Raw genomic sequence first — 27,100 nt, 5'->3', positions numbered from 1 at the left:
TGTTAAACAGAACCTTCCAGATTTTCCTCATCTTGCACCCTCATCCATGCTGGAAAAATATTGCTCAATTTCAAGGAGTTAGACTCCATCTCTACAATATGTAAAATCATTTTACAAACCCTTCCTTTCAAAGATCCAAGAGGACACTGGGAAAAAGTGTCTCAATTAATATATCAGAAAAGGAGTGGAAAGTAGCAATGCAGAGAATTCACTCAAGCTCCATATGCAAAGCATACAATTATACAACTCAAAATTATATATCGAGCACATCTGTCTCGACTAAAACTCTCCAAAATGTTTCCAGGGCATGATCCAACCTGCGAACGTTGCAACCAAGTCCCAGCCTCACTAGGTCACATGTTCTGGGCCTGCACCAAATTAACATTATTCTGGACACAAATTTTTAATTACCTCTCAGACAGCCTTGGACTCACAATCCCTCCTAACCCATTAACAGCTGTGTTTGGGGTTCTTCCAGAGGGTCTTAAAGGGGAGAAAGACAAACAAATTGTGATTGCATTCACTACACTGTTGGCTTACAGACTTATTCTGATAAACTGGAAGAATCCAAACTCTCCTCTTTTAAGTCAGTGGGAAACCGATGTGTTATATTATTTGAAATTGGAAAAATCAAATACTCAGTTAGAGGATCTGTACAGACTTTTTCAAAACATGGCAGGATCTAATCAGTAATATTTTAAAATAAGTTCATAAAGCACAGAGAATTTATTAATTTAGGTATGTTTACAAGCCTTAAAATTTAACGTTTGGCTTGCTCTCTCTCAGGGTGGGGATCGATCTGTTCTTAACTCAATTTTTCTTTTTGTAAAATCTTGATTGCTTTGTATGGATTGTAATAAAATTAATAAAAAAAAAAAATTAAAAAAAAGATTTTCAAAGACTCCATCGTTAAAAGAGCTGTCTAAAGAAGAAGAGAGCTCTAAGATGTCCTCCTCCAACTCTGCCATTGCCTTCCTCATGTTCTGAGTTGTATTCTGTGTGTATTGCTGACACAGCACTTTGATTTCAGTTTTTGAACAATCCCACCACTGCCGCAGAGATGAAAAGGAACTTGTCGTCAATCTCCACCTCTTCCAGAAGAATTCAGAAACTTGAATCAAATGAAGATCTTTCAGTAGGCTGTTATTGAAGTATGACGGAAAAGAAGACTGAAATGGAAGGGAAACTTTGAGAAGGACAAGACTGTGATCAGAAAAGCCAGAAGGATGAATGGAGCAGTTCGCTATAAGATTGCTGTGGTGATTCAAACAATACACTCTGTCTAGTCTCGCCATGGAGATCGAGCCCCCCGAACCCTTCACCCACGTGTACTGGCGAATTCCTGGGTGTAATGCCCTCCAGACATCAAAAAGGTTGGCCTTGCTGAGGACTGACTTCACGTGAGCTGCGGAGCTGGGGTGAGGCTCCAGGCCATTTCTATCTAAGGTGGCATCATCAGTGCAGTTAAAATCCCCCAACAAAAACAAGATCTTCATCTTTGCACTGCACTAGTAAGTCATGGAGCAAAGAGAAAAACAGCAAACGCTCCCTTCCTTCATTGGGTGCATAAACATTTATGAATACCCATGTTGTGCCCCCTAAGCAGGCTTCCACTTTCAGCAGTCTGCCTTTAACCACCTCTGTCACGCTAGTCGAGTCGGGTGAGAAAGAAGTAGAAAAGAGAATGGCGACCCCGGCACTAACACTCGACCCGTGGCTCAAAAACACCTGTCCCTGCCAGCCTCTGTGCCAGTCTGCCTGGTTAGCAGGGTCTGTGTGAGTTTCTTGTAACAAAATAACACTAAGCTGCTTATTAAGTAGATAATCAAACACCGCGACCCGCTTGTTGTCATGTCGACTTCCATTGATGTTAATTGTGCCAAAATTACACAAAGGCATGAAAAGGCAAAGAAGAAAAGCAGTCACTAAAAACAACTTTAAAAAGATGTGGAAGGACGTGTCCAGCAGTACATCATACTGGCTTGGGATTTAAGGATCTTTTCACCCTGCTCATAACATTTTTCAGCCGCACAGCTTCTGTTCTCTTAAGACCTAAAGCTGTACCCTGGCGTAGGACCTCCTTAGCTGAGCTCAAAAACAGTTGAAGATCATGGAAATGGTGACTAACATTCACACCCCTCTTGCCCTCAATAAATTTCACAAAGCAGATTATGCTGTCATTACTGTAGCCACCACGGAAGCTCAGCTGAGGTGACAGATTGGACCTCACTGATGTCCCCGAGCCACCGCCTTCATCCTGACTCAAAGTACCGACGTCTGCAGGCACCTCAGGCTCATCCTGAACGTTCTCTGAGTCGTCAGCTGTGGAGACTGAGCTCTCAACTTTATTGTGCTTAACTGCAACACCGCTACATGCGGACCCGTCTTTCCTTTTTCTTGTCACAGGCTTTACCCAGTCTGTCTCATCCTCCATTTCTAGAACAGCACACTCGCTGTTGTCTGCTGGTGTGCTCATCGTATTGATCGTATTCTCAGCCCTAACATTCACCTCAACCTCTCGTATCTGGTGTACAGCTTCTGTTTCAATGAGCTCGGCGCTGGGCAGAGCCCTGTTATCATGAACGGCAACCACACTCACAGGCTGCTCAGCACCGTCACTCGTATGTGCAGAATGAACAGTAACACCGTCCGTAGGCAGTGATCCGGCCTCGGCCGCAGCGTCCTTCTCTGGGGCGCTCTCACCTCTCTGCACGTCTTTAATTGCGGGCACGGACTCAGCTGCCCGTTCAGGTGTCGGCTGCGCCCTCGTAGCAGATAAAGAACTGCTCTGATCCTGCACACTCTGACCAGGACCCTCCATTAAGTCCTCCTCCACATCAGAAAAGCTGACGGAAGACTCACTGCCTTCATCGTCATATAGATATCGAGTAGTCCTCGCGGGTACTTTTAGAAACTCCAGGTACTGCTGAGTCTGCTGGTACCTCAGAGCGCTTACACTGGCTAGCCTTGTGTCCCACTTGTCAGCACTTAAAACATTTCATGGACTCTGATGATGCAAACACCACATAATTAAAACCCTCCACTGTGAACTTGAGAGCCACATTGAGTTCACCCTGTAAATCATTTAAAATCATGTGAACTTGTCTCCTGAAAGAGACGACATGTTTTAAGTCGGGTGATCGACAGCCCAAGGGAATCATTGAAACTTTTGATATGATCTGCCCATATCTTTCAAGTTCTTGACCCCCAAAACTGAGGTGAACACTGAGGGATAAATAAAAGGTTGGGTACATTTGGGACAGTTTTAGTTTTCAGTGATTGATGAGTGTGTTAACAAAACTGTCACTAAACAAAAGAGGATATTTAAAAATAGAATTAAATATGAAAGACTCATCAAGTAACCCACCCAATGTCACCAAGTTCATCTTAAAATCAGAGTGGCTGGCTTGGCTTGTGCACTTTGCTGGTGTGGGCCGCCTTGACCACCTCACATGTCGTCCTTCTTAGTGGGGTGGCAGCTCACATCTCACTTTGGCTGTGGTAAGCTTGTCTTTTTAGCAAGTAGCCTGAGTTCCATGGAGAGTTTTGTGGACATGTTGTCAGTGGTGACATTCCTCCCTTTGCTATGAAACACTCAACAAGTCACATGACCAGTCTCAGTCTTTACTTGACTTTTACAGAATGAGGAATTGTCCATCCATCCATCCATTTTCTAACCCGCTGAATCCGAATACAGGGTCACGGGGGTCTGCTGGAGCCAATCCCAGCCAACACAGGGCACAAGGCAGGAACCAATCCTGGGCAGGGTGCCAACCCACCGCAGGACACACACAAACACATCCACCATACACTAGGGCCAATTTAGAACCGCCAATCCACCTAACCTACATGTCTTTGGATTGTGGGAGGAAACCCACGCAGACACGGGAGAACATGCAAACTCCACACAGGGAGGACGCGGAAGTAACCCGGTCTCCTAACCGCGAGGCAGCAGCGCTACCACTGCGCCACCGTGCCGCCATGAGGAATTGTGTTTATCATATATTGGATATTCACATCAGTGGTCCTATAAAACTTGATGATTTCATGCCAGACTTGTCAGATTTCCTTGACATGTCCTGAGTGAAAGAGCATCAACGTCACACCAAGTGACAGCTGTCCATCACAGACATGTGCTGCCATGATCTTACAACAGATGATTCCTAAATATCTGCTGAGTTATGGAGGTAAAGCAGTCCTTATGCTATAAAACAACAGTCATGTATTGAATCACACAGACACACAATGGTTTGATGGCACATGTGTACTCAAAGCATATGGTTGTTTCTCTAAATTGCACCTCATACAGTGAAGTTCCACACTGCATCAGCACCTCCGGCTTCACCACAATACAAGAAACAAAAATATGTCTGTCTGCATAAAGCAAATCTGTTGTTGTATTTTAATACATTGTCGAGTGTGTCGTGACTGTAAAAACATTGTCAGCATGTCACTCTCTGGCATTGGGCTCCTTCCACTCTCTATCATCTTCTCCATTCTCCATGTTGAATCTGATGCAGACATTGAACTTCATACTACAAGTTGTGTAAAAACACTGCAATGCCATTTCAGGTGAGTGAGATCATGGACCACAGTAGTTGGGGTGACGTCACTGTCAGGTGACAGGCAAGGATCAGAGAGCTTCAGACATTGATAATGGAACCTGGCTCTGGAAAATTCAAAAGGTTCAGAAGTTTACAGTTGGGTGCTTTACAAGATGAACCAAAGCATGAGAGGCTCGGCTCAATGAGGCTTTGGCAGCAGAACTTTGACTGCTGTGTGTGCCAAACGACTATAAAGAGCACAACGTGTTGTAGCACCAGTACCGGGTGCCAGAATGGATCCTCTGCTCTTTATGTCGCTCTTTTAGGTGTCTCTCTATCCACCAAAGGACTGCCGCACTAGCTGGAGTTCTGTTGCGATTTTGCTGTCTTGCTGTTTTTATAGGCTTCCCTGCCGCCAGCTCTGTAACATATCATTTCCATTATGGATTGCCAGCTCACACTGATGATGACTCGTCCCCAGGCTGTCAGCACTGTTACAGTATTACATGAGGAGACACTGATTTTGAAATGCTTTGTGTGATTGACATGTTCTGTTGTTCGTCTTGTTCTGTAAGGACCCGCTCACATGCTCTATTGTTCACCTGCGTTATCAAACTCTTAAACTGTACCACCATCAATGAACGTGATGACACCTCAGATATAACACACAATATTCAGCACCACCCAAGGGCAACATCTACCATCCTGCTCAGAGTCTTCAGCACTATTGTTATGTAAATACCTCAAGGAGCTCAACTGGGAGAAGCGGCCTGCCTGGCTCAAGTTCAAATGGTGAAGGGTTGCTGACTTTCTGTGCTGGTCAGAATTTGTTTATAACAAACGCCATGTTTGAACAGATGACATCAATGATCAAATGTAATGTCATCTCATCTGACCTGAGGCTGTATGGAGGGGACACTCAGGTAAAGTGAAGGGCTGAGCTGTCCACTGATCACCATTGGGTGGTAAGCTACCTCAGACTAACTGGGCATCTGCTGGGCAGACCAAACAGGAAGTGACCAGCAGATGGCTCTGCTCAGAATGGGTTAAACTGTCACCTCTAGGTGTCTGAATGGAGCCTGAATGAAAACTGTTTAAAATCTCAGCTGTAGGGGATGTGGCCAAATGTTTTTGGTGCCTGTCATGGTGGACATCAGGGGTAAGGGAAGCAGTCAAGGTGAAATTAGAGGATTTCCATACAATGTTACCTGGAGGACCTCAGTGTCTCTGGACTTGACAGAGCAGGATCAGCAAGTGAAAAAGGTGGCCAAAGTGACAAAGACTTCTCAGTGTCCAGGCTGTAGGAGTGGAGCAGATGTCCTAATTACTGAGTGACCAGCACACCTCAGCCTCCCTGGGAGCACATAATTTAGAGTACTGACATGATGACTCCATCCAAACTGAAATTCAGATTCAGGAGGAGCGGCATGGAGTCTATCCTGGCCCGTATTGCTGGGCTAAATCTTTGTTCTTACAGTTATTTGGGGGCTCATGGGAGCTGGAAACTTCAGCCACATTAGTGTTTAGATCTGACCGTGCCATGCTGACGGTGTTTGTGCCCAAAAAGAAGAAGACTTTGATTTCAGTCTGTAACAGCTGGTATAAACTTTTGCTACCTGCAAAAGATATCGTCAACATGGCACTGCCAGATCTAAACACTAGCGTGGTGAATTTCTTGTGTTCTGAAGTGACTTTAGCTGCAGGTGGAAGTCCCATTTTACTTCTGGTGCCAAGCAGAGTTGTGTTGTGGTGGAGAGCAGTCTATTAGGCAGTGAAAGTGCTGTGAAGAAGCTCTGTTGTTACAGTCCTGTCTTTGTCCAGTCTGATAACGGTCACTGGATTTCGTATCTTTGATTGACGGTACAACATCGAACTGCTCTTGTGAAAAGAATGGAGATAAACGCCATCAACTCAAAAAAGGAGAGGTAAGTTCGTTGTACCAGACGAACGTCACTGAGAGAATAAAACTGAATAATAAAAAAACAAGCACTAACTTTTACAAGCAGCTAAATTTACACCGGGTGTTACAGACTCAAATCAAATGTATGTTTTTATTAAATTGTAGCAGAATAATAACAATAGCAGCTCACTACTCAAAACGTGGAGCACTAGACTTGAACTGGAAACTGTTTGTTTATAAGGCAGCAGTTCCTACCTCTGCACCATCCAAGTATACGTATCACCTTCCTGTCGATTGACATTTGAGTTTGGGTTTTTAACTCATTGACAGCAACATGTAAATCAAATGATTTTTTTTTCTTTGGTTATATTGTCGAACAAAATCCCACTTATTTATTTGATATTTGGACTACAGTCTTCACACATTATACACTTCATGCCATTATTAATATAACATGGAAAAAGTTTCTATTTTAGCGATGTGTTCAGCATTTCCTGTCAGCCTACACTTACACAGAGCGTTGTAGACATGAGACACACATGAAATGCATGTGTTCAAGCTAACGAGATATTATTTACCCTCTACAGCTCCAGACACCTCACACCCAGATAAGAGACTGGAGCTGGGAGAACTTCAGCTCCGTCAGTGGGGTGATGAGATAGCAGGTTGCTTGCTGCTCATGCTGATCAGAATTTACAACACAAAAGATGCTGATGGAGAGGTGCAAAGGAATGTAAGGTGGCCCCAGATTATAAGTTTTTTTGTAGGCTTCAGGGATTCTAGTGTTAAGGAACACATAAGAAATTTGGAAGAGAACCACCAGAGGAGGTAAATAGGGTGGTGTAGGTGTGGGGTGAGGGTAACAAACAATACAAGAATTAAAATCATCGATCAACATGTTGCAGTGAAAGCAAACAAACCTCGTCCATCCCAGCCAACAATTCAGGCTCAGTACTCAGCACCAAGCTGTACTCCAATTGAGAAAACAAAATAAATGTTACCAATGGTATCTCAAATGTTGTAAGTCACCTTGGATAAAGACAGCAGTCTAATAATAAATAAAATAGAGAACTGAGAACTGGCCATTTAATAGTACAGAATGTCAGACTTCCTGCCAACTCCCAGCTATCTGTGAAGTCCCATTTTTGTGTTCTTTCAGATAGAAGTCGGCCTGTCCAGTCAGCTTGGCTATAATGATGGACACCTGCTGAGCCCCCTCTGTCCACCTGTGGTCACTTCCTGTGTCTCACTCCTTTCTGTCCACACCGTCTTCAGTACTAATTCTGCCATCTTTTCTCTCTGCAACCTTGTCCTATGTCTTTGTCTGGCTGGTCACTGCTATTGCTGTTGTCCATGTTTTCTATAGTTCCGCTGTCTGTCCACTGCTCAGTCCTCCACATTGTCTGTCTGTCCTGTCATCTTTTTTCATGCGTCCATGTTCTTCTCTTTTCTCTTCTCTTTCTGTCGTTTCCCTTCATCTTTGCTGTTCTGCCCTGTTTGTTCCTGTCTGTCACTTGTATGGTGGTCTTTGTCCATGGAAGTCACTGCTGCAATGTCCATGCTGGGGTTTCATCCATCCATCCATCATCCAACCCGCTATATCCTAAGTACAGGTTCATGGGGGTCTGCTGGAGCCAATCCCTGCCAGCACAGGGCGCAAGGCAGGAACAAATCCCGGGCAGGGTACCAGCCCACCATAGGGGACACAAACACACACACACCAAGCACACACCAGGGACAATTTAGGATCTCCAATGCACCTAACCTGCATGTCTTTGGACTGTGAGAGGAAACCAGAGCACCTAGAGAAAACTCACGCAGACACGGGGAGAACATGCAAACTCCACACAGGGATGACCCAGGAAGTGAACCCTGGTCTCCTAACTGCAAGGCAGATGCTGGGATTTTCAAAGAGTTTACTGAAATTATTGGTGGGAGACTTCTAAAGGTGGCAGCAGCCACAGAGGAGAAGAAGTGGGACTTTGTGAACATTTATGCCTTACTACAGGCAGGGAGACACTGTTTTGTTTTCCATTTTAAATGATATAAAGATGATGAGGGGCTGCTGTTTGTGGGGGCAGCTTCAACTGTTAGACAGATGCAGGCTGGAGTTGTATCAGGAATCTGAAAAAGAGCTGGGGTCTATTGCTACAAAGAATAACTACTGACATTTGAAGTGCTCTGCTTCCTGGTGACAGACAGTTCATGCAAGTGAAGACCTCTGCAGAGTTGATCTCCATGGCCAGGACCACCAGGTTTTACTTCAGACACAGAAATCTCATTGCTAACTGCTCTATCAATTATACTGTCTTTTCTGACCACAGACTGGTCTCTCTTCAAGTTTCTTTTCCTTCTCCACCTTCCTTTACATCTTACTGACACTTTAATTCTGCTGAAAGGCTCGTAGCTTATCCAATGGACGAGTTGGAAAGAGACCTTCATGTGGTCCATTCAGCACCGAGCACAGACTTCTGAAGGTCTTAAAGCTTAAAAATGATCTCTGATGGCCCTTATTGACAGGTGAGTCCATGGGGGCACTCAATTGTTCTCAGACACAGACACTCTCACAAATGGATACACACACTCAGTTTTTATTTTGGACTTGAAAGGAAAACCTGTGAGTGCAAAGTAAATGACTGGTAAAGGACAGGAACTTGAGGAGCCCGAGGCCATTTGGATTTTGGCTTTATCATTCCACCAACTGCTGTTTTCTACTGAAGCCACTGAGGATTCCTCTTCAGGATTTATCACATGTTCCTGCTGGGGAGACGGACCTTCTGGAAGTCACTATCACTATTGCTGCTTATTCACTGGGCACAATTCATGAAAACCTACAAGTTAATGAGCTCCCACTTTGTTGCAGAGCAGTGGTCACTGTAATTCCTAAAAATTGGGACCTCATGGAAATTAAGAACTGCCATCCAATCCAGTCAAAGGCCTTGGCAATTAATTTGAAACACTGTGTGGGGTTCTTAGTGAAACAGAAGCAAATTTACTGTGTGCCTAGCACTGCCATTTCTAAAATACTGGGTTCAAGACAAAGTTTAAATTTACTGGACAAGAAAAGGGCCTTCAACATGGCTGCCCCCAAGTACCTTTTAGGTGTGCTGAAGGCCTTTGGCTTTGGGGCTTTTTTTGTCCAGCATATCAGAATGTTTTTAGTGTTTTTAAAATGATTGGGACATTGACAGCGCCATTTGAGGTGACCCATGGAATATGTCAAGGATGCTCTCTTTCTGAGATGCTCACTAGCCACTGAGCCCTAAACCAACTGCGATTCCATCTTCAAGACCTCACTATTACCCAGAGGTCTCATGTATAAAATATGTGAAATTCTGGGAGGAGTCGGGGTGGAGCTATAGACGCCTGTACATGCGTTAAATTTCACATTCATTGGGATTTATAAGGTGGAAACACGTGGAACTTGGCGTACACACTGATTTATGTATCTGGATTTTTTTGTCCATATGCACATTTCCAGTTTTGTCCATATGCCATGTTTTAGTGTGAATTCTACGCATGGCGTTATACATTAGACGCTATGTCTTTAAGGCCTCACTATTACCCCGGGGTCTCATGTACAAAGTGTGTGTAAGCCCTTTCCTATGCAAAAGACAGGATTTATAAAAGGTGAACTTGGAGTGAAAATTAGATTAAAGTTTCAGTCATTCATAAATCTTACACAGACTTGTTTGGTGCTGCCATTTTAGCGACTCAAGGCAGCAAGAAAATGAAGTGAACTGGAAATCTCATTTCTTTGTGCATTTCAATGACAATCTGATGTACATTCATTCTTTTTCTAAAGTTGGTTCTTCTAATCTGTAACAGAACAGGCGTCATGTGAGTTCTGGACGGTGGTCTCTGCGACGAGCTTGCAACTCCAAGAGGATGGCTTGAAGATGTCTAAGTCTACAGATAAGTCAGGTGTAATCAGGAAAAACGTCACAAATACCATTAACTATATTTAAATGTCAGACAAGTTTTGTTTTGAAGTTTGAGATAAAATAAGCACCTTCCTATTTTAAGAAGTTAGAAAATGTACACAACAATCAGTGCGACTGAGTTAACTGAATTGAAAATTGGAGCATTTTCTGTGATTTATTTACTTCATTAAAAGAGACAAATATCTATTTATTTAAAATATTCTTTCACAGTGGTAAATGTGACATGTGATGGAGATTTGCTCAGACCACCAGGCCGCTGTTTGTACTGGCAGCCATAAGACACAACCACACACTCTACTGTTACAATCACTCATGCTGACTTCTGATGATTTGTTCTACTTACAAGAACGTCTTTCAGGGGTGTTAAGAGGTAATTCTATAAACAATGTATCTAAGTTGACGTCACCTCTCAAGCGAAATGTGAAATGGTGAACTAACCTGTAATTGAAACTCTACACAGTGTCTGTCTGTTTTAACACTAGAATTACCAAAGTCTACAAAAAAACTCGTAGATCTGGCCCACCTTAAAACCCTTCGCACCTCTCCGCCAGTGTCTTTTGTCATCTAAATGTGCTGATAAAGACAAGCTGAAAGCAACTGGTATTCCATCCCCCCACCGACTTAGAACGTGCACGAACTTTTCCCAGCTCATGCCTTGATTGATTATCTGGGAGTGAAGTGGAGTTTTAGAGTGGAAATAATAGATTGTTATTTGGAACACATGCATTTCATGTGTGTTCTGTTTCTACAGTAATCTGTAAACAGAAACTTTTTCATATTTTGGCAATAAATGTTACAAAATGTAGGAATAAACTATAAAATGTGTGAAGCATAAAGTCCAAAGATCAAATAAACACTTTTACAAAAAGTTCAAGAGCAATACAACAGCTTCTGTGCTGTACCGGTAAGATTTGCTGACTCGGTGTGCCTCAGAGACCTGAGTTCGATTCCCCACTGGGGAGAAAATGTTATTTTTTTTTTCTTTTTAACCTTCGCTATTCTGTCTGCCTGAACTGCCTGTCTATCTATATAGTAATAACAGTCATTTTATTATTATATAGCAGTTTCCCTGTCTGCCTATCATATAGTGCCTTTCCTTCCTACCTATCTATATATCTATCCCCTTAACTGTTTTTTATATATCTATTATACAGTGCCTTCCCTGTTTATTTATATATCTAGTGACTTCTCTGCCTGTCTGTCTGTCTGATTGCATATAGCGCTGAACTTACTGCTCTGTACTATTCTGTCCTCTGCATGTCCTGGAGTACAAAAGAAACAGCACCATACAGCAACATGTGCGAACTGGCAAGATCGGGGAAAAAACACGCGGTCACTGATTACAAACCGCAAGATGAATGAAAGAGACAATATATGTAAAAACATCATCGCACTAATGCAATATTATTTGAAAACAAACAGCGTCAGATCGGGTTTGAATATATGCCCGATCTGACGCTATTCATTTTCAAATAATATCACATGTACTGTGCGTTGAAACTACTGCACTAAATAAGCTGACACCTTCTGTAACAGCACCAGCGTGTATTCAAACCCGATCTGACGCTGTTCGTTTTCAAATAATATTGCATGTACTTAACTATTTTAGAATAAAAACATACATTTGATTTCAGTCAGTCTGTAACAGCCAGTGTAAATGTAAGATAATTGTAAAGGTTAGCTTTTATTTTTTTATTCAGTTTCATTCTCTTAGTCACGTTCACGAACCCCATCTGACACTGCATTTTTCACATAAAGACGTGCTATAGCTCAAATGTTATTTATTTGGAGATGCGCTATACTCGAATGTTATTTATGTAGGAAAGAAAGTACAATGTCAGGTGCTCATTCAGTGTATTAGGAACCATAGCACAGAGAGATGTGTACACTGCAACAAGTACACATGTCGTAAATGTAGGAAGGGCGGACATTGGGTGTATGGGAACTGTTAATATGTGAATGTGATGATTTTATATAGCACAGATTGGAAATCAGCATTGCACCACACAAGCTGTTGTATCAACCGCCTACTGTAACTTGCTTTCTTTTTTCTTTAGTTATAGTGTTGAATAAAAGTGCACTTGTTTTGTTATACTTGTACACCAAAATATGTTCCTGCGTTTGAGCGACATGCTCAAAAAATAAACGTGTAATGCCACGAAAAGTGAACGCAGGCACTTCAGTTCGCAAGAATTGGTACGGGAATGCAGTCACAAGCACACTGCAGAGCTATAGCACGTCTTTACGTGAAAACAGCAGTGTCAGATGGGGAGGGTGGGGGGTAGGGAAGGATACTGAACGCGACTGAGAGAATGAAAAGTGAATAAAAAAAAACAAAGCTAACCTTTACAAGTATCATAAATTACACAGGCTGTTACAGACTGAAATCAAATGTATGTTTTTATTCTAAAATAGTAAGAATACAAGCAGTTCACTTCTCAAAACAGAGTCGTGCGGGATCGAACTCGTGACCTTTTGATTACCAGTCAGCAGCTGATCCCATTACGCCATCGAGGAAGTTAAAGTTAATGGGTGTCAATGTGGCATACTAATGCGGCTTTTTTTTTTTGCAGTTATATTTTTGAATAAAAGCTCACTTGTTCTGTTATATTTGTACCTTTTGTAAAAGTGTTTCTTTGATATTTGGACTTTATACATTTTATAGTTTATGCCTTCATTTTGTCATTTACTACTAGAATATGAAAAATGTTTCTTTTTTAAAAATGTGTTTACACAGATTACTGTAGAAACACACATGAAATGCATGCGTTCCAAATAACGATCTATTATTTCACTCCTAGATAATCAATCAAGGCCTGAGCTGGGAGAAGTTCATGCACGTTCTAAGTCGGTGGGGGGATGGAATAGCCAGCTGCTTGCAGGTTGTCTTTATCAGGACATTTAGATGACAAAAGTCGCTGGCGGAGAGGTGCGAACAGTTTTAAGTAGCGATTTAAGGTGGAACGGATCTACGAGTTTTTCATAGGCTCTGGTAATTCTAGTGTTAAAGATCAGTGCCCTGTGTAGGAGAGTTGCTTTAGGCAGGACAGATGATAACATTCAGGGCAGGGGGCATCTGGAGCCCATCTCAGCAAACAGTGCAAAGGCAGGAGTAACCCCTGGCCAGTCCATCACAGGGTGAACACCCTCACACACACACACACCCACACACACATCAGTGAATTATTTAGCATCACCAGTTCACCTCAACTACATGTGTCTGAACTCTGGGAGCAAACAAGCACAGGGAGCACCAGGGCGTAACCCCCAGTACCCTTACTATGAGGCAGCACATTACCATTGTGTCACCGTGCCTCTAATTCTTTATTTAACATATTTATATTAACTGCAAAATTAAAAAACAGAGGAAATATACCATTTATTTGACACTTAGACACTTAGATGGGGAAAACTCTGTCAAATGTCAGTAACAACACCTCAAGTTTACACTCACTGAAGTTTCATTGTTGGTGTTCTGCCATAGTTTGAAAGTAAAGACGTCATCCAGAAACAGGGGCCAGATTTATATGGTGATTTGGTCTTTTGAGATTTATAGAGGAACTTTATGTGCCTTGTGGTGTAAACTGAGTTTGACAAATCTTTTTTGTTTTGTCTTTGTTTTGTGTGTGTGTTTCATTATTTTTGTATTTTGAGCATAAGTCTTAGTTTGGTATCTAAGTGAGGTTTACACCTGATGCTGCAGGTTTCTAATCTGTGACTTACGACGGTTGCCAGTGCAGATGACCTGACTGTTTTTATTTGTGACCTTCAGATGTTCCGGACAGGATTGAGAAGCTTTATCTATCTATCTATCTATCTATCTATCTATCTATCTATCTATCTATCTATCTATCTATCTATCTATCTATCTATCTATCTATCCTTTTATTTCCTGTTTCTCTGTCTGTCAATTCAATTGCTCTGGGCTGTCATGGCTGTGTCTGAGATTGCTGGTTGGTTTTGTCCACAGAGGGTCTCTAACTGTGAGTATTCCTGGTTTCTTTATATCTTTTTTATACCCTTTTCCTAATGATTAGTGTTTTTTACTGATTTGCTAATTATTTGAGATAATATTTGCTCTTTTCTGGTCTAAATTGTACAAGTCACGTGCATCTGCTCACACCTAAAGAATTCCTCTCAGGCTTCACCCATGAAATTTTGAAAATCCCTCAAGAAAAAGACAGAATAAAGGTGGTCGTGGACCCAATGGTCTCTGTTGAGGCCTGTGTACTTGAGGTGGCAAAAAGAGTGGGCTTCAAGAATGTACAATCTGCCTCACCAATGAATAAAACAGTTGTGGTTTTCTTGTATGTTAAAACTTTGGTTCTTGTCGTGGTACAGGGTGGGTTCCTAATAAACTTGCTAGTCACAGTGTTATCTTTGTCGACACAAAGTCATTGTTTCTAATATACTTCCATTTTTGAAAAACAAAATGTTTTTAAATAAATTTTGGAGAGATGGCAAAGACATAACGAACGTGATGATGATCCCGCTAAGGAGCAGATCTCCTGATTGGAAACATGGTGTCGCATTCAGACGACAGTGCTATTAGATAACATACATGAAGAACTCAATGTAACCCTGAACTCAGTAGACGGGTGTGATTATGGTGTGTGTGTCTCCATGGAGTCAATGAAGTGCTTTAAAAGTAGTCAGACAGGACATAAGGCAAACAAATGTAAGCACAGTGAGGTGAAAAATAACTGAGATACATCAGGAATGTCCAGTGACTAGTGAATCAGAGATGGAGGACAACCTGGCATTTACATTTGAAACAATGATTGGAGCTCAAGGTAAAGTGAAAACAGGAGAAAGTGTTTCAGTAACACCAGGATATGAAACAGGTGAGCCAGGGATGACCAGCAGAGAGTAAGAGAAAGAAACAAGTTGAAGCGCAAACACAGAAGAGAGAGCACCGGCTGAAGCTGGTAGAATGTCTGAGAACAGTGTCAATAAAAATGTGGAGGTGAGCACTGAAGAGGAGGAGGTGTCAGTCATTAAAGTGGCACCGGAGGACAAAGTCCTAAAGATGGCACTGCAGTGCCTCCTCTCAAAACAAACGTAAAAAGTGAGGAGAGTCTCAATGGGCAGCCACTGCCTGAGAGAACACCTGAAGGGACCGATGGTCAACAAGAGATGTTCACAGAACCACAATACAGTGAACAGGTCCAGGTAAAGAAAATAAAAGACAAAGCTATTAGCAGTGGACAAGCAGTGGACAAGCAAAAAAAAAGAGTAACAAGGCAGAGAGTTTGGTTACCATTGCCACAGGTCAGCAGAGCACAGACAGAATCAAATGTAAATGTAGTGTGTAAGAGGAAGAGGAGGATGAGAGGAGCCATTCTGATCAGTCTGACCCATCGATCAGGGCTGACCGGCCCTCTCACATGTGCTTACTCGGGGGTACAGTACTGAGAGCATCATGAGGTTTCTGGAGTTTGTGGAAGGGAAGAGTAGGGTCAGCATTGTCAACCATTTTCCCGACTTGAATTTATTCTCGAGTTTGATGACACACCTAATGCATTGGGAGTCTGAATTAGGAATGGCTAAAAATGAGGCACTACATTTAAAGAACATCATCAGCAAAGTGAAACACTCCTTCAAATCACAAACATAATGATAGCAGGCAGATTAGTACTACAGCACCAAAGAGGGCCGAGTGTGCTATGAGGGGCCATAGTGCGATGGAATCAAACACAGCAGTCCGGCCTTGACGTTCATGAAGTCTAATGCAAAAAACAGGAGGATAAAGCCCTTAAAAAGACAGCAAGGGTGGTGAAGAGGAGCAAAGTCTTCAGATGAAGCTCATGAGTTACTGATCAGCCCACCATCTGATCTTCACCTGTGGTCATGAGCTCTGAGTAGTGAATGAATGAAGAAGATGAGGAGGGCAAGGGTCTGAGACCAGGGTCCTGCACTGGACTGGTAAACTCCACCTCATGAAGAAGGTGAGGACTTTTGGAATACAAATGGAACTCTAAACAGAACCACCACAGGAGGTCGATGAGGTGGTCTGATGTGGCGAGTGTGGCAAACAATGAAATGAATTAACTCAGTAATCAATACATCATTGTGAAAAATCAAACCTCCAGCATCCTGGCCATCCATATTTTTTGGCCCACAGTCTGTCTGCTGATGCTGCAAAGGAACTGGAGATTCATTGCCTCTCTGGGATTCTGCAAATTGTGAACAGTCCTCTGCAGTCTCGTAATCACATTTTAGATTAAATTCTCAGCCACTATGGTCACATTCACACAATATAATATTTCACATTGTTGTTTAATTATCTGCATGAGGCGGCTTTAATGACTGTAAGAGTCTGAAACAGACACGACAAGATAGTTCAGACGTGTTGTTAAGGATCATTGAGAATGAGATGGCATAATTATCATATCATTAGCAGTGGACCTCACTTCCTGTTGAGTGGGTGGGGCTTATTAGAAGGCCCTATGACAGTGGAGCTCAGTGCCCTGACATAAAGTGCCATTATTGACAGATAAATCTCGTCAAAGTCGCATCACTCACCAGACTTTACTGCAGCAGCTGAGCCCCGGCTCCAGTATCTTGATGCTCTCGGTGGTCCGAGGTGTGCATGACAGGTCAAGTTCTTTAAGCTCTCCACAGCAGCTGATGACAGTTGCCAGCACAGCACAGTCCACAGCAGATAAAGTCATGCTTCTAAAGTCCATCTTTAAATCCTCTCCAATGGTGTCTCTAATTAACTCCTTATTCTGAGTCTCACAGAGCCACTGACTTACTTGCCAAGGTTCACTTTTGGCTTTTTCAGGTGTCATGAAGTGGCTCTTCAACACAGAGCAGATCATCCAACAGTATGATGGGATGAAGCACATTGAGTACAGGATGGTGTTCTCCTTCACATACTGAAAAGCCTGAGCAGCCAGAGCAGCGTCACCAAAGAACTTCTTACAGTACATCAGCCTTTGTTCAGGGTAGAACCCCAGGATCTCTACAAACTGATCAACTCTTTCCATATCCATGGCTTCAAGCGCTGTTGGTCTGCTTGTTATCAGGACTGAACAGCCCTTCAGTAATGTCCGACTGACCAGACTGGTGACCAGGATGTGGACAGGCACCTCAACATCTGGGTCTGAGCAGAGTTGACTGCCTGTGAATTTCAGTTTGTGTTTGAATTCCTCCAGTCCATCGAATATAAACAGGAGAGTTTCAGGATTCTTCAGAACATCTTTCAGTTGATCATTACTGAGATATTTATAGTGCCTTTCAATCAGTTTGGTCAGTGACATTTGTGTCTCATTCTCATTGTCTAACAGGTTAAGCTCTCTAAATTTAAACAGGAACACAAATGCAAACCTCTGGTACTGAGTGCCTCTGGCCCAGTCATACATGATCTTCTGTACCATGGTGGTCTTCCCTATTCCGGCCATCCCACTGACCACTATGATGTTAACTGGATTTACACTTACAGGCCTTTTTCTAAACAGCTGCTCAATCCAGATTCGTTCACATTTCTCTGCTGCTCCTTTCTTCATGAGCTCTTCATGGATCTTCCCAGTTTTCATAAGTTCATGTTCAGTCTCCTTATGATTTCTTGTGTCCTGTTTAATGGCCACCAACTCTGTGTATCGAGTCTCAAAGCCCACAGCTGTGGTGTGTGGATCTCCAGGTGAAGCCTGAGCTTCCAGAGTTTTTGTGGATTCAGATACAGCCTGTCTGTGTGTCTCATGGATGTCTAGAAGTCAAAATGAGAAAAAATGAGGAGACCTGATGAGCACAGGACTGGAGGAACTGCTGAGCAGATGTGTGAAAGAAAGGAGTTACCTTTAGCATGAGGGTCAGAGACAGGTGGCTCTTTTCTGGTGTCAATCTCCTCTAAGAGCTTCTTTCCTGTGATAAAAGAAAGAAAGACAGACGGGTCAATCATAGCAGTGAGGCGGCCATCCTGGACGAAGCTTTACTTTCTTTAAAACATGAAGTTTTGAACTTTATAAAACTGGGCTCCATTATTGTAAGTGTGTATAAATTTGATGAATTAGTGATAGACATATAATGGGACATGTGGGCCAGACCAATGACATGTACCCAGTTTGTTTGGAAGCCTTTAGTCATTCACATGAAGGAGACCTCAGAAATGAGAAAATCCACAGAGTAGAATAGTGGACATATTGAGGGCAATGCCAATGTAAAGAGTCCAGAGCAAAACTCAGACAGGATGGACAAATTAGAACATCAGGACACTGGACATGTGAGTAATGTACAAAAACAGGCCAATTCAAATTACAGCATATCATTTTCACTTTTACTTACATTAAACTTCATTGTCTACAAATCTCCCCACTCCTGTATTCTTTTTAGGTACTTCTCTAATGATTCAACTAATTCTCCATTATCTGCCCTTCTGTCTAATATGGTATAATTGTGAAATTTATCTGATTATAGTCTTATCAGATTGTTTATGTAGTTTATATTATAAAGAGCACCAACTCCATCAGTGACCCCTGAAGGACACCACTTTTAACATCACCTCATTCAGAAGAAGTCAACGTACTCAAGTCCACCAAGCAAAGACGCTGAACAAGGCAGTGAGTCCTCTTATTTAACAAGATGAACAGTTTCTCTGTAATCTTCTGTTTCTCGCCATGTGTTGAAGGACATTCCTGTGACTGATATCTGATGTTTCTCTCATCCCATCAACAGGAGAGGGTGTAATGCCAACAGTCTTCGACTGCTTCTTCAAGCTACTCCTTCAGAGACTCCCTTCCTCTTGGCCTGTGGAACTGTTAGTCTGAAGTTGACAAAACGGACTTTATTCTGGCTTTGGCCACCCAATGTGTTCTCGAGGTTGTGGCACTGACATTGAGACAGAAAATATGGCAACACAGAACTTTCCCTCAGCTTCAAAGTCTCTTATACCTGACAGGTATACTAGCTAACAAGAACAAGACGTTAACATCCCTGGGAACTACCCCTGAATGCTACCTTTGAGTGTTATGAAATCTCGGTGTCCTTCTCTACTAAAATAAACATTCTCCAATCTTCTAAGGAATATCAATGAGCTGGACATGCTTCTCTCCTCTATCCCAGATGATGGAAGCCCACTTCTTGTCCTTGTTGTCAAGAACATTGACCTGGACAGTTCAACTCCTAGTAACCTCCTCACTCTTCTTTATTCTTTCAACTGTTACAGCTCCACAGACCATCAACTGATAAAACTGGCATACTGCTGGACTTGTTCTTCACTGAACTGCACCCTCACAAATGGCACTGTTACTCCACTACACATATTAGACCCCATTTTAGTTCAGTTCTCCAAGCTTCTTCCTACTTCTCCCATTACAGTTCCTCCCACTGTGTCCTTCAGTTGTCACCTCAGCTCACCAGTTTCTCTTCCCTAGTTTCCTCTACTCTTGCTCCTCCAGACCACTTCTCATCTTTACTACTGCAACTCTCTGCTGGCAGACGTACTCACATGTGCAACCAAGACACTGCAGAAGATTCAAGATGTAGTGGCACGTCTTGTGTTTGACCAACTGAGATGGGCACATGTCACTCATCTTTTCAAGTCATTCCACTGCTAGTTAATGACATCTTGTGACCACCTCTGTGTGGCATCAAATGTCACTCCAGACTCTTTTCATGTGTGGCTCCTGGCTGGTGTAATGAGCTGCCCTTGAAGTATTTGAAGATTCTCTTGTTCTGTGTTTGCCTATCTAACTGATAATGGCTTTGATAGGAAATTAAAAAAAACAATCATCAAGGGTTTAAATATGTACTCACTAGCTTCAGAACTCTTTGATAAATATTATCTGGTCCTGATGATCTGATTTTTAGCCAATTTAACACTTAAATTACCAGAACCTAAGAAAAAACTCATAGATCCGGCCCACCTTAAATCCGTTCACACCTCTCCGCTAGCATCCTTTGTCGTCTAAATAAAGACAAGCTGCAAGCAGCCAGCTATTCCATCCCTCAACGACTTAGAATGTCCATTAACTTCTCCCAGCACACACCTTGACTGATTTTCTGGGAGTGAAGTGGAGTTTTAGAGTGGAAATAATAGTTCGTTATTTGGAACACACGCATTTCATATGTGTTCCGTTTCTACAGTAATCTGTGTAAACACATTTTTTAAACAGAAACTTTTTTCATATTTTAGTAGTAAATGACAAAATGTAGGCATAAACTATAGAATGTACTAATATGAAGCCTGAAGCCCAAAGATCAAGTACACACTTTCACAAAAGGTTCAAGGAAAAGATAATAGCTTCTGTGGCGTCGCTGACTTGTAATCAAGAGTCCCCAGTTCGATCCCGACTCACTCCGATATTTGCCGTTTTCAGTTGTGAGCTGCTCTTATTGTTAATATTATACAGTACACACATACACTTGGTTTCTGTTGGTAACACACGGTGTAAGAGCCAATCTTAGAAAGTTAAAGTTTTGAGTTAAACTCATATTAATGTTTGCTTAATTTGAATAGAATATAAATTTCTTTCATAATCATAACTTATGGTTTTGTCTTTTCCCCCTATAAGTTAGTAAGAGATAGAACCTTCTTACTATAACTGAGAAACAGTGTGATAATAAGCTTAGTTGTGGTAAGAACAGGTCCCAGTAAAGAGGGACTTGAAAGACCCATTTTCTACTCAGAGACGGGATAAGCATACAGTTTTCTGACCGTTTAGAAATGGTTAAGAAATGATAAATAACTAGTAACGATTTGAGATGTAGCAAGATTTTAGCTTAGAACTTAACTTTTCTTAACAAGAATTTTTCCCTTTTTTTGCTATTTTAAGTTTCCCTTTGTGTGAACTGTTTTATTTTGAAACTTAACTAAACTTTTAAAAATGAAGATATTTTGTCTATGGGATCATTTCTGTGCGTCAGGCTTTTGTTGTATCCCATTTTTTGAGTTGAAGCTGCTGAACTTTGGTAATATTGGGAAAACGCAGCTACACACAGTGTACATTTATAGGACTTGTAAAAGTTACCTTTTTTTTCACTTTTATTCTCTCTAAATCACGATCACGATACATACTACCGCCCAATAGCGGATCTGACGCTGTTAGTTTTTATTTGAAACTGGGAATAACTGGAGATGTGAGTGGTGTTTTGAGACAATGGAACTGAACATTCTGATCTGGAGGGATTAAAGCTGACACACAAACGCTGGCGAATCTGCCTTCTTCGTATCTCACCGTCATATAGGTATATATGATATTTGGAATTATTCGTTTTATGACCTGTATAGTTCACTTTGGAAAACTTTGTGGCACGGATGCAACATGATTCATATTATTCATATTCATTCACATAACATCTCGTGGTTTGTAATCAGTGACCACGTGTTTTTTTTTCCCCGATCTTGCCAGTCCCCACATGTTGCTGTTTCTTTTGTTCTCCAGGACATGCAGAGGACAGAATAGTACAGAGAAGTAACTTCAGCACTATATGCAATCATCAGATTCAAATGTTAACAGTTCACACACACACAAGGATCGTCCTTCCTAAATTTACAACGTGTGTACCTGTTACATTGTACACACTTCTCATTATGCTGTGGTTTCTATTACACACCTGAAAGAGAGAGACAATTATGTGAAAACATCATCACACTAATGAAATATTACTTGAAAATGAACAGTGTCAGATCGGCTGTGAATTTATGTTGGCACTGTTACTTATGCTTCGAATATTAGTACATTAGAACAATCCAGATGAGAACCGGCCATTCAGCCCAACAAAGCTCACCAGTCCTATCCATCTATTTCTTTAAAAAAAACATCAAGTCGAGTTTTGAAAGTCTCTAACGTCTTATTGTCTACCACACTACTTGGTCGCTTATTCCAAGTGTCTATCGTTCTTTGTGTAAAGAAAAACTTCCTAATGTTTGTGTGAAGTTTACTCTTAACAAGTTTCCAACTGTGTCCCCGTGTTCTTGATGAACTCATTTTAAAGTCACCATCTCGATCCACTGGACTAATTCCCTTCATAATTTTAAACACTTCAGTCATGTCTCCTTTTAATCTTCTTTTACTTAAACTGTAAAGGCTCAGCTCTTTTAATCTTTCCTCATAATTTATCCCCTATAGCCCTGAATCAGCTGAGTCGCTCTTCTCTGGACCTTTTCTGTGCTGCTTTGTCCTTTTTTGTATCCTGGAGACCAAAACTGCACACAGGACTCCAGATGAGGCCTCACCAGTGTGTTATAAAGGTTGAGCATAACCTCCCTGGAGTTGTACTCCACACGTCAAGGCGCTATATAACCAGACAGACTGTTAGCCTTCTTAATGGCTTCTGAACACTGACTCAATCAATCAAGCTTGATAAATTTGTCATAAAGTTTTGCATTGCGGCAGATTTGGAGACAAAGTACATTTGCAATGCAACTCCTTATTTAGGAAAATATTCCAGTTGTCCAACAGGAGTAAAGATATTTCTGTACAAAAGCAGAACCGATAAAACAGACAAGTTCTTCACTTTGCTTTCGCTGGCTAATAGACTGCTGCACTGCAACACAACAGGAACTTCTACCTGCTGGTAAAATCACTTAAGTCCACAAGCAATTCACCACGCTAGTGTCTAGATGTGGCAGTGCCATGCTGATGATGTATGCACCCAAAAAGAAGAAGTCTGTCTGCATTGTCAGTACCATGCACCATAACGAGGAGAGTGGGCAAGATCAGAAAAAAAACGTTCAAATGCCAACTCAAATTCAAATGCCATAGTGTTTTCAGATAGTGACGTTTTCATGTATGGATGTGTGAGTCCATGCATGGGAGAGGCAGAGACAGATTTGATGTCATTCAAGTGTTTACTGGAATATAAAATAAACACTTTCGCAAAGGAATAACGAAACAAGTGTGCTTTTACACAAGAATAAAACTGGATAAAAAATACAAGTGACAACAAGATACCCAGAAGACCTGATTCACCAGCATTTGTATGTCTGCTTATATCCCTTCAGCGATATCTTTTACAAGTAGCCAAAATTTACACCGGCTGTTACAGACTCAAATCAAATGTATGTTTATAGTAATAATAATAGCAGCTCACTACTCAAAACAGAGAAAGTTCAGAGTCGAACCAACAACACAGCAGCTCTACCACTACACCAGCAATGCCAACTTTGTGTGAATTGATATTTGGGGTTGGGTTTTTAACTCATTGACAACAACATGTAAATTGAATGATTTATTTTCATTTGTTATATTCTTGAGTAAAAGCGCACTTGCTTTTATGTTTTGTGAAAGTATTTATTTGATATTTGGACTTCAGTCTTCACACATTATACATTTCATGTCGACATTTGGTCATTATACCAAATACATGAAAAAAGTTTCTGTTTTAGTTATGTTTTCAACATTTTTTGCCTCACATTAACTGTCATCCGACATTTACTCAGATTGTTATAGACATGGAAGACACATGAATTTTAAATAGTCCAAAGAACGATATTTTATTTACCCAATTCCAGACTCCTAAAGAGACTTCAGCTGCCTCGTGGCGGGATGAGTGAGCAGGCTGCCTGCTGCCTGTGTTGATCGACACATTTACAACACAAAAGATGCTGATTGAGAGGTGCGAAGGGTTTTAGGTTAAGTTTTTCCATAGGCTTCAGGGATTCTACTGTTAAGCTCATGTAATCTTCTCCCACTTGATTGCCTGCTGTTTGTTCTTCTTTGAGGTTAATGTTACTTTTCTCTGTCTGTTCTCCTAACTTACTGCTCCTCTTATTCCTTACTTAAAAGCTCTCCACTTGCACTGTTTGTACTCCTTTGTATTAATGAACCATTACTCTGTTGTTGTTCTGCTTTGCTGCGCTGGTTATATACTTACTTATTATCTTACAAGTGCCAGTAAAGCTACTGCTTCTTGCCCTGCCTTGTCAATGTTACTACAAATACAAATAACAAAAACGAGTACACACGTAACAAACAACTTCTCCAAGCACACTCCTAAACACCCAGCTGTTTTTGCTTCTCTGCAGGTTAAAAAATGCAAAAAGTCCTTCTAAAGAGAAGAAAAGGTTTAAAAATTCCAGCATGATTCCTTAGCAGCAGCCAAAACCCCAAGTATATAGGAACAAAATATATTTTTAATTAACTCTCACACCACAGAAAACACAAAAACTCTCAGCAACTCCCATCTGCTTCTTTCTCGATTGCTAAGAAGATGTCGGCACGTCAGTATGTTAGTGTGTCTCCTCTCTGCATGTCAGACTACATTGATCCATACTTGAATAACTTAGAAACAGGGGCTATAAAAACTCTCTTAAACTCCATACATACTTAGTGCTTAATGCATTCAATTTAAACCGATTCTTATCTCTTATCATTGAAAACACGGCCAGTGAAGTAATATCCAACAGCAGCATTTCTACAAAATCTACACTTACAATACTGGAGAGCTTTTTACACTTTCTATTTCTAACTCTCAAAACCTCCAGGTAAATCTTAAGCAAATGCAGAAGCCGGACCAGCTGAGGGACATTTTCCAGTAGCCAGCTGTTTTAGCACAGAAAAGCTCTGCTCTCTCATTCTACACCTCCTACAGTGACACATGTCACCTCCTCCATGACAGTTATTTACTGCTAAAATACTGACAGAATCTATTTGGGTTCTCCTTGCCCTTTTTTGTGATATTTCTTTCCAATGTCCTTTTAAACTTTCTGTTATCCTGTCTGTCACACATGTTCACCTAGGGGACAGCTGAAGGGCTCTAGTGACTGTAATTCTACTGTCACACCAGGGGTTGGCGCTGTGTCTTAATGTCTTTCTCTCTTCCTTCCATCTGCAGACCAGATGATTGATGACTAGAACATCTCTGATGTCACTTCTATCCGTCCACCCGGACCATTTTCTTTCTGCCAGGAGGACTGAAAACTGGAAGCTCCACCATCTTTGCCAGTTCTGTACTGAACTCATGTCTGAAAAACCTTTATACAATCATTTGCTTGTTTTTTCTATGTCAGATGCAATCCATTTATATGGGGTTAGCATGAAGGTACCTAACTCTTTATCGTTGTCCTTTGATTCTCTTACAAGTCACAGAAGTCAAGAACTGTCTGGCAATGAGGTTGAGGCCTTGAGAACTCAAACCATAAAAATCTCCAACAATCTGTAAAAAAATGAAAGGGATGACCTTCTTACGAGTCAGAGGTAAGGACCTGACAACAAGCATGTAAAGGACTGGACAAATGAGCCTGTGATTATCTGTCTTTTAAAGAAAATTACAAATGAGTCTGAAGGCATCAGAGGGCACATTGAGCTTAGGACTTAATGGTATCAGGGTGCTAATCATGGGTCTCACCAGTAATGCGAATAGAACTTTATAATGAATAAATCAGGTGGTTTACTGTGGTCTAATGTGTGTTGAGTCCCTCTATCTACTTCACCTCATTGTGTGTTTGGACATTCAGAATTTTACTGTGAACAGGACTCCATTGACTTACTCTGTTCTGTCACCTCCTCCATTAATGTTATGAGGTTTGGTGATTGGAGTCTCCCAAGTTGCTCAGCCAGCGCCTCCCACAGGCTGATCAGCACCACTCGGTCCTTCTTCATTACATCACCGATGAAGGAGTCCACACCCTCTGTCCCCTCAGACCCTTTTTTGACTTTGACAATCTGAAAAACAAGCAAGATGTTATGTTTAAGATGGACTCATCTCTCTGGCTTACATATAACTTCCTTTATTATGTCCTTTTGGTCATCTTTGGTCCTTTGATTTGGACTATTTATGCTATTGTGTTGTTTGTTTTTTATTTATATAAGTATGTATTTTTATCAGTTTTGTTTGTTGTTTGATTTTTTTATGTGTGGATGCTTATTCTGCCAAGTACCTTATATTTTGAAGATGATCCACCTGTCACTCTCCTTTCAGGGACTGCACTTCCCATGAGCTTTTATAATGCTGGGAGCATTAGAACATTAAAATAAAGAAAGATTTAGACGAGAAGAGGCCATTCAGCTCAACAAAGTCTGACAGTCCTATCCTCTTAAATCCACAAAAATAATATTAAATTGAGTCTTGAAGGCCCCTAAAGTCCTACAGTGGTCACTTATTCTGTGTGTCTGTGGTTCTCAGTGTGAACATGAACTTCCTTATGATGGCACGAAGTTTACCCTTCACAAGTTTCCAACTGTGTCCCTGCATTATTGTTGAACTCATTTTAAAGTCGCCATCTTGATCCACTGGACTAAATCCCTTCATAATTTTAAACACTTCAATCAGGTCTCCTGTTCATCTCCTTTTGCTTAAACTGAAAACGTTCAGCTCTTTTAATCTTTCCTCATCATCCAATCCTTGTAGCCCTGAAATCAGCCCAGTCACTCTTCTCTGGAGCTTTTCTTTTTGTAGCCTAGAGACCAAAACTGCACACATGACTCCAGATGAGGCCTCACCAGTTTGTTATAAAGCTTGAGCAGAACCTCCTGTGACTTGTACCCCACACATCAAGGCGCTATATAACCTGACATTCTGATAGCCTTCTTAATGGTTTCTGAACACTGTCTAGAAGTTGATAGTGTCAAGTCAAGTCCACTAAGACTCCTAAATCCTAATCATTAGGTGTACTTTCGATTTTCAAAATCCCCATTGTGAATTCAAACCTCACAGTTTTACATCCATGTATATAATTTTAAAAATAGCAGCAGCCCCCTCAGCCCCGGACACAACTGTTGACATCAGCCAATTCTGATGAGGTTCTCTGCACCATCACCCTCTGCTTT

The 27,100-nt window shown here is 41.4% G+C and overlaps 1 protein-coding gene across 1 annotated transcript in view; it reads right to left on the bottom strand.

The window, feature by feature from the left end:
- LOC120524129 (NACHT, LRR and PYD domains-containing protein 3-like) overlaps positions 1 to 27,100 on the bottom strand; it is a 73,325-nt gene that overhangs the window by 33,049 nt on the left and 13,176 nt on the right. The window contains exons 3-5 of the mRNA XM_039746007.1: positions 25,822 to 25,996; positions 18,189 to 18,254; positions 16,914 to 18,099 (exon numbers count right to left, since the gene is read on the bottom strand). Coding sequence (XP_039601941.1) covers positions 16,914 to 18,099; positions 18,189 to 18,254; positions 25,822 to 25,996 — 1,427 coding nt within the window. The remainder of the gene's footprint in view (positions 1 to 16,913; positions 18,100 to 18,188; positions 18,255 to 25,821; positions 25,997 to 27,100) is intronic.

The sequence above is a fragment of the Polypterus senegalus genome, chromosome 2 (assembly GCF_016835505.1).
Source record: "Polypterus senegalus isolate Bchr_013 chromosome 2, ASM1683550v1, whole genome shotgun sequence".
NCBI lineage: Eukaryota > Metazoa > Chordata > Cladistia > Polypteriformes > Polypteridae > Polypterus > Polypterus senegalus.
This window is presented reverse-complemented; position numbering and strand designations above follow the sequence as displayed.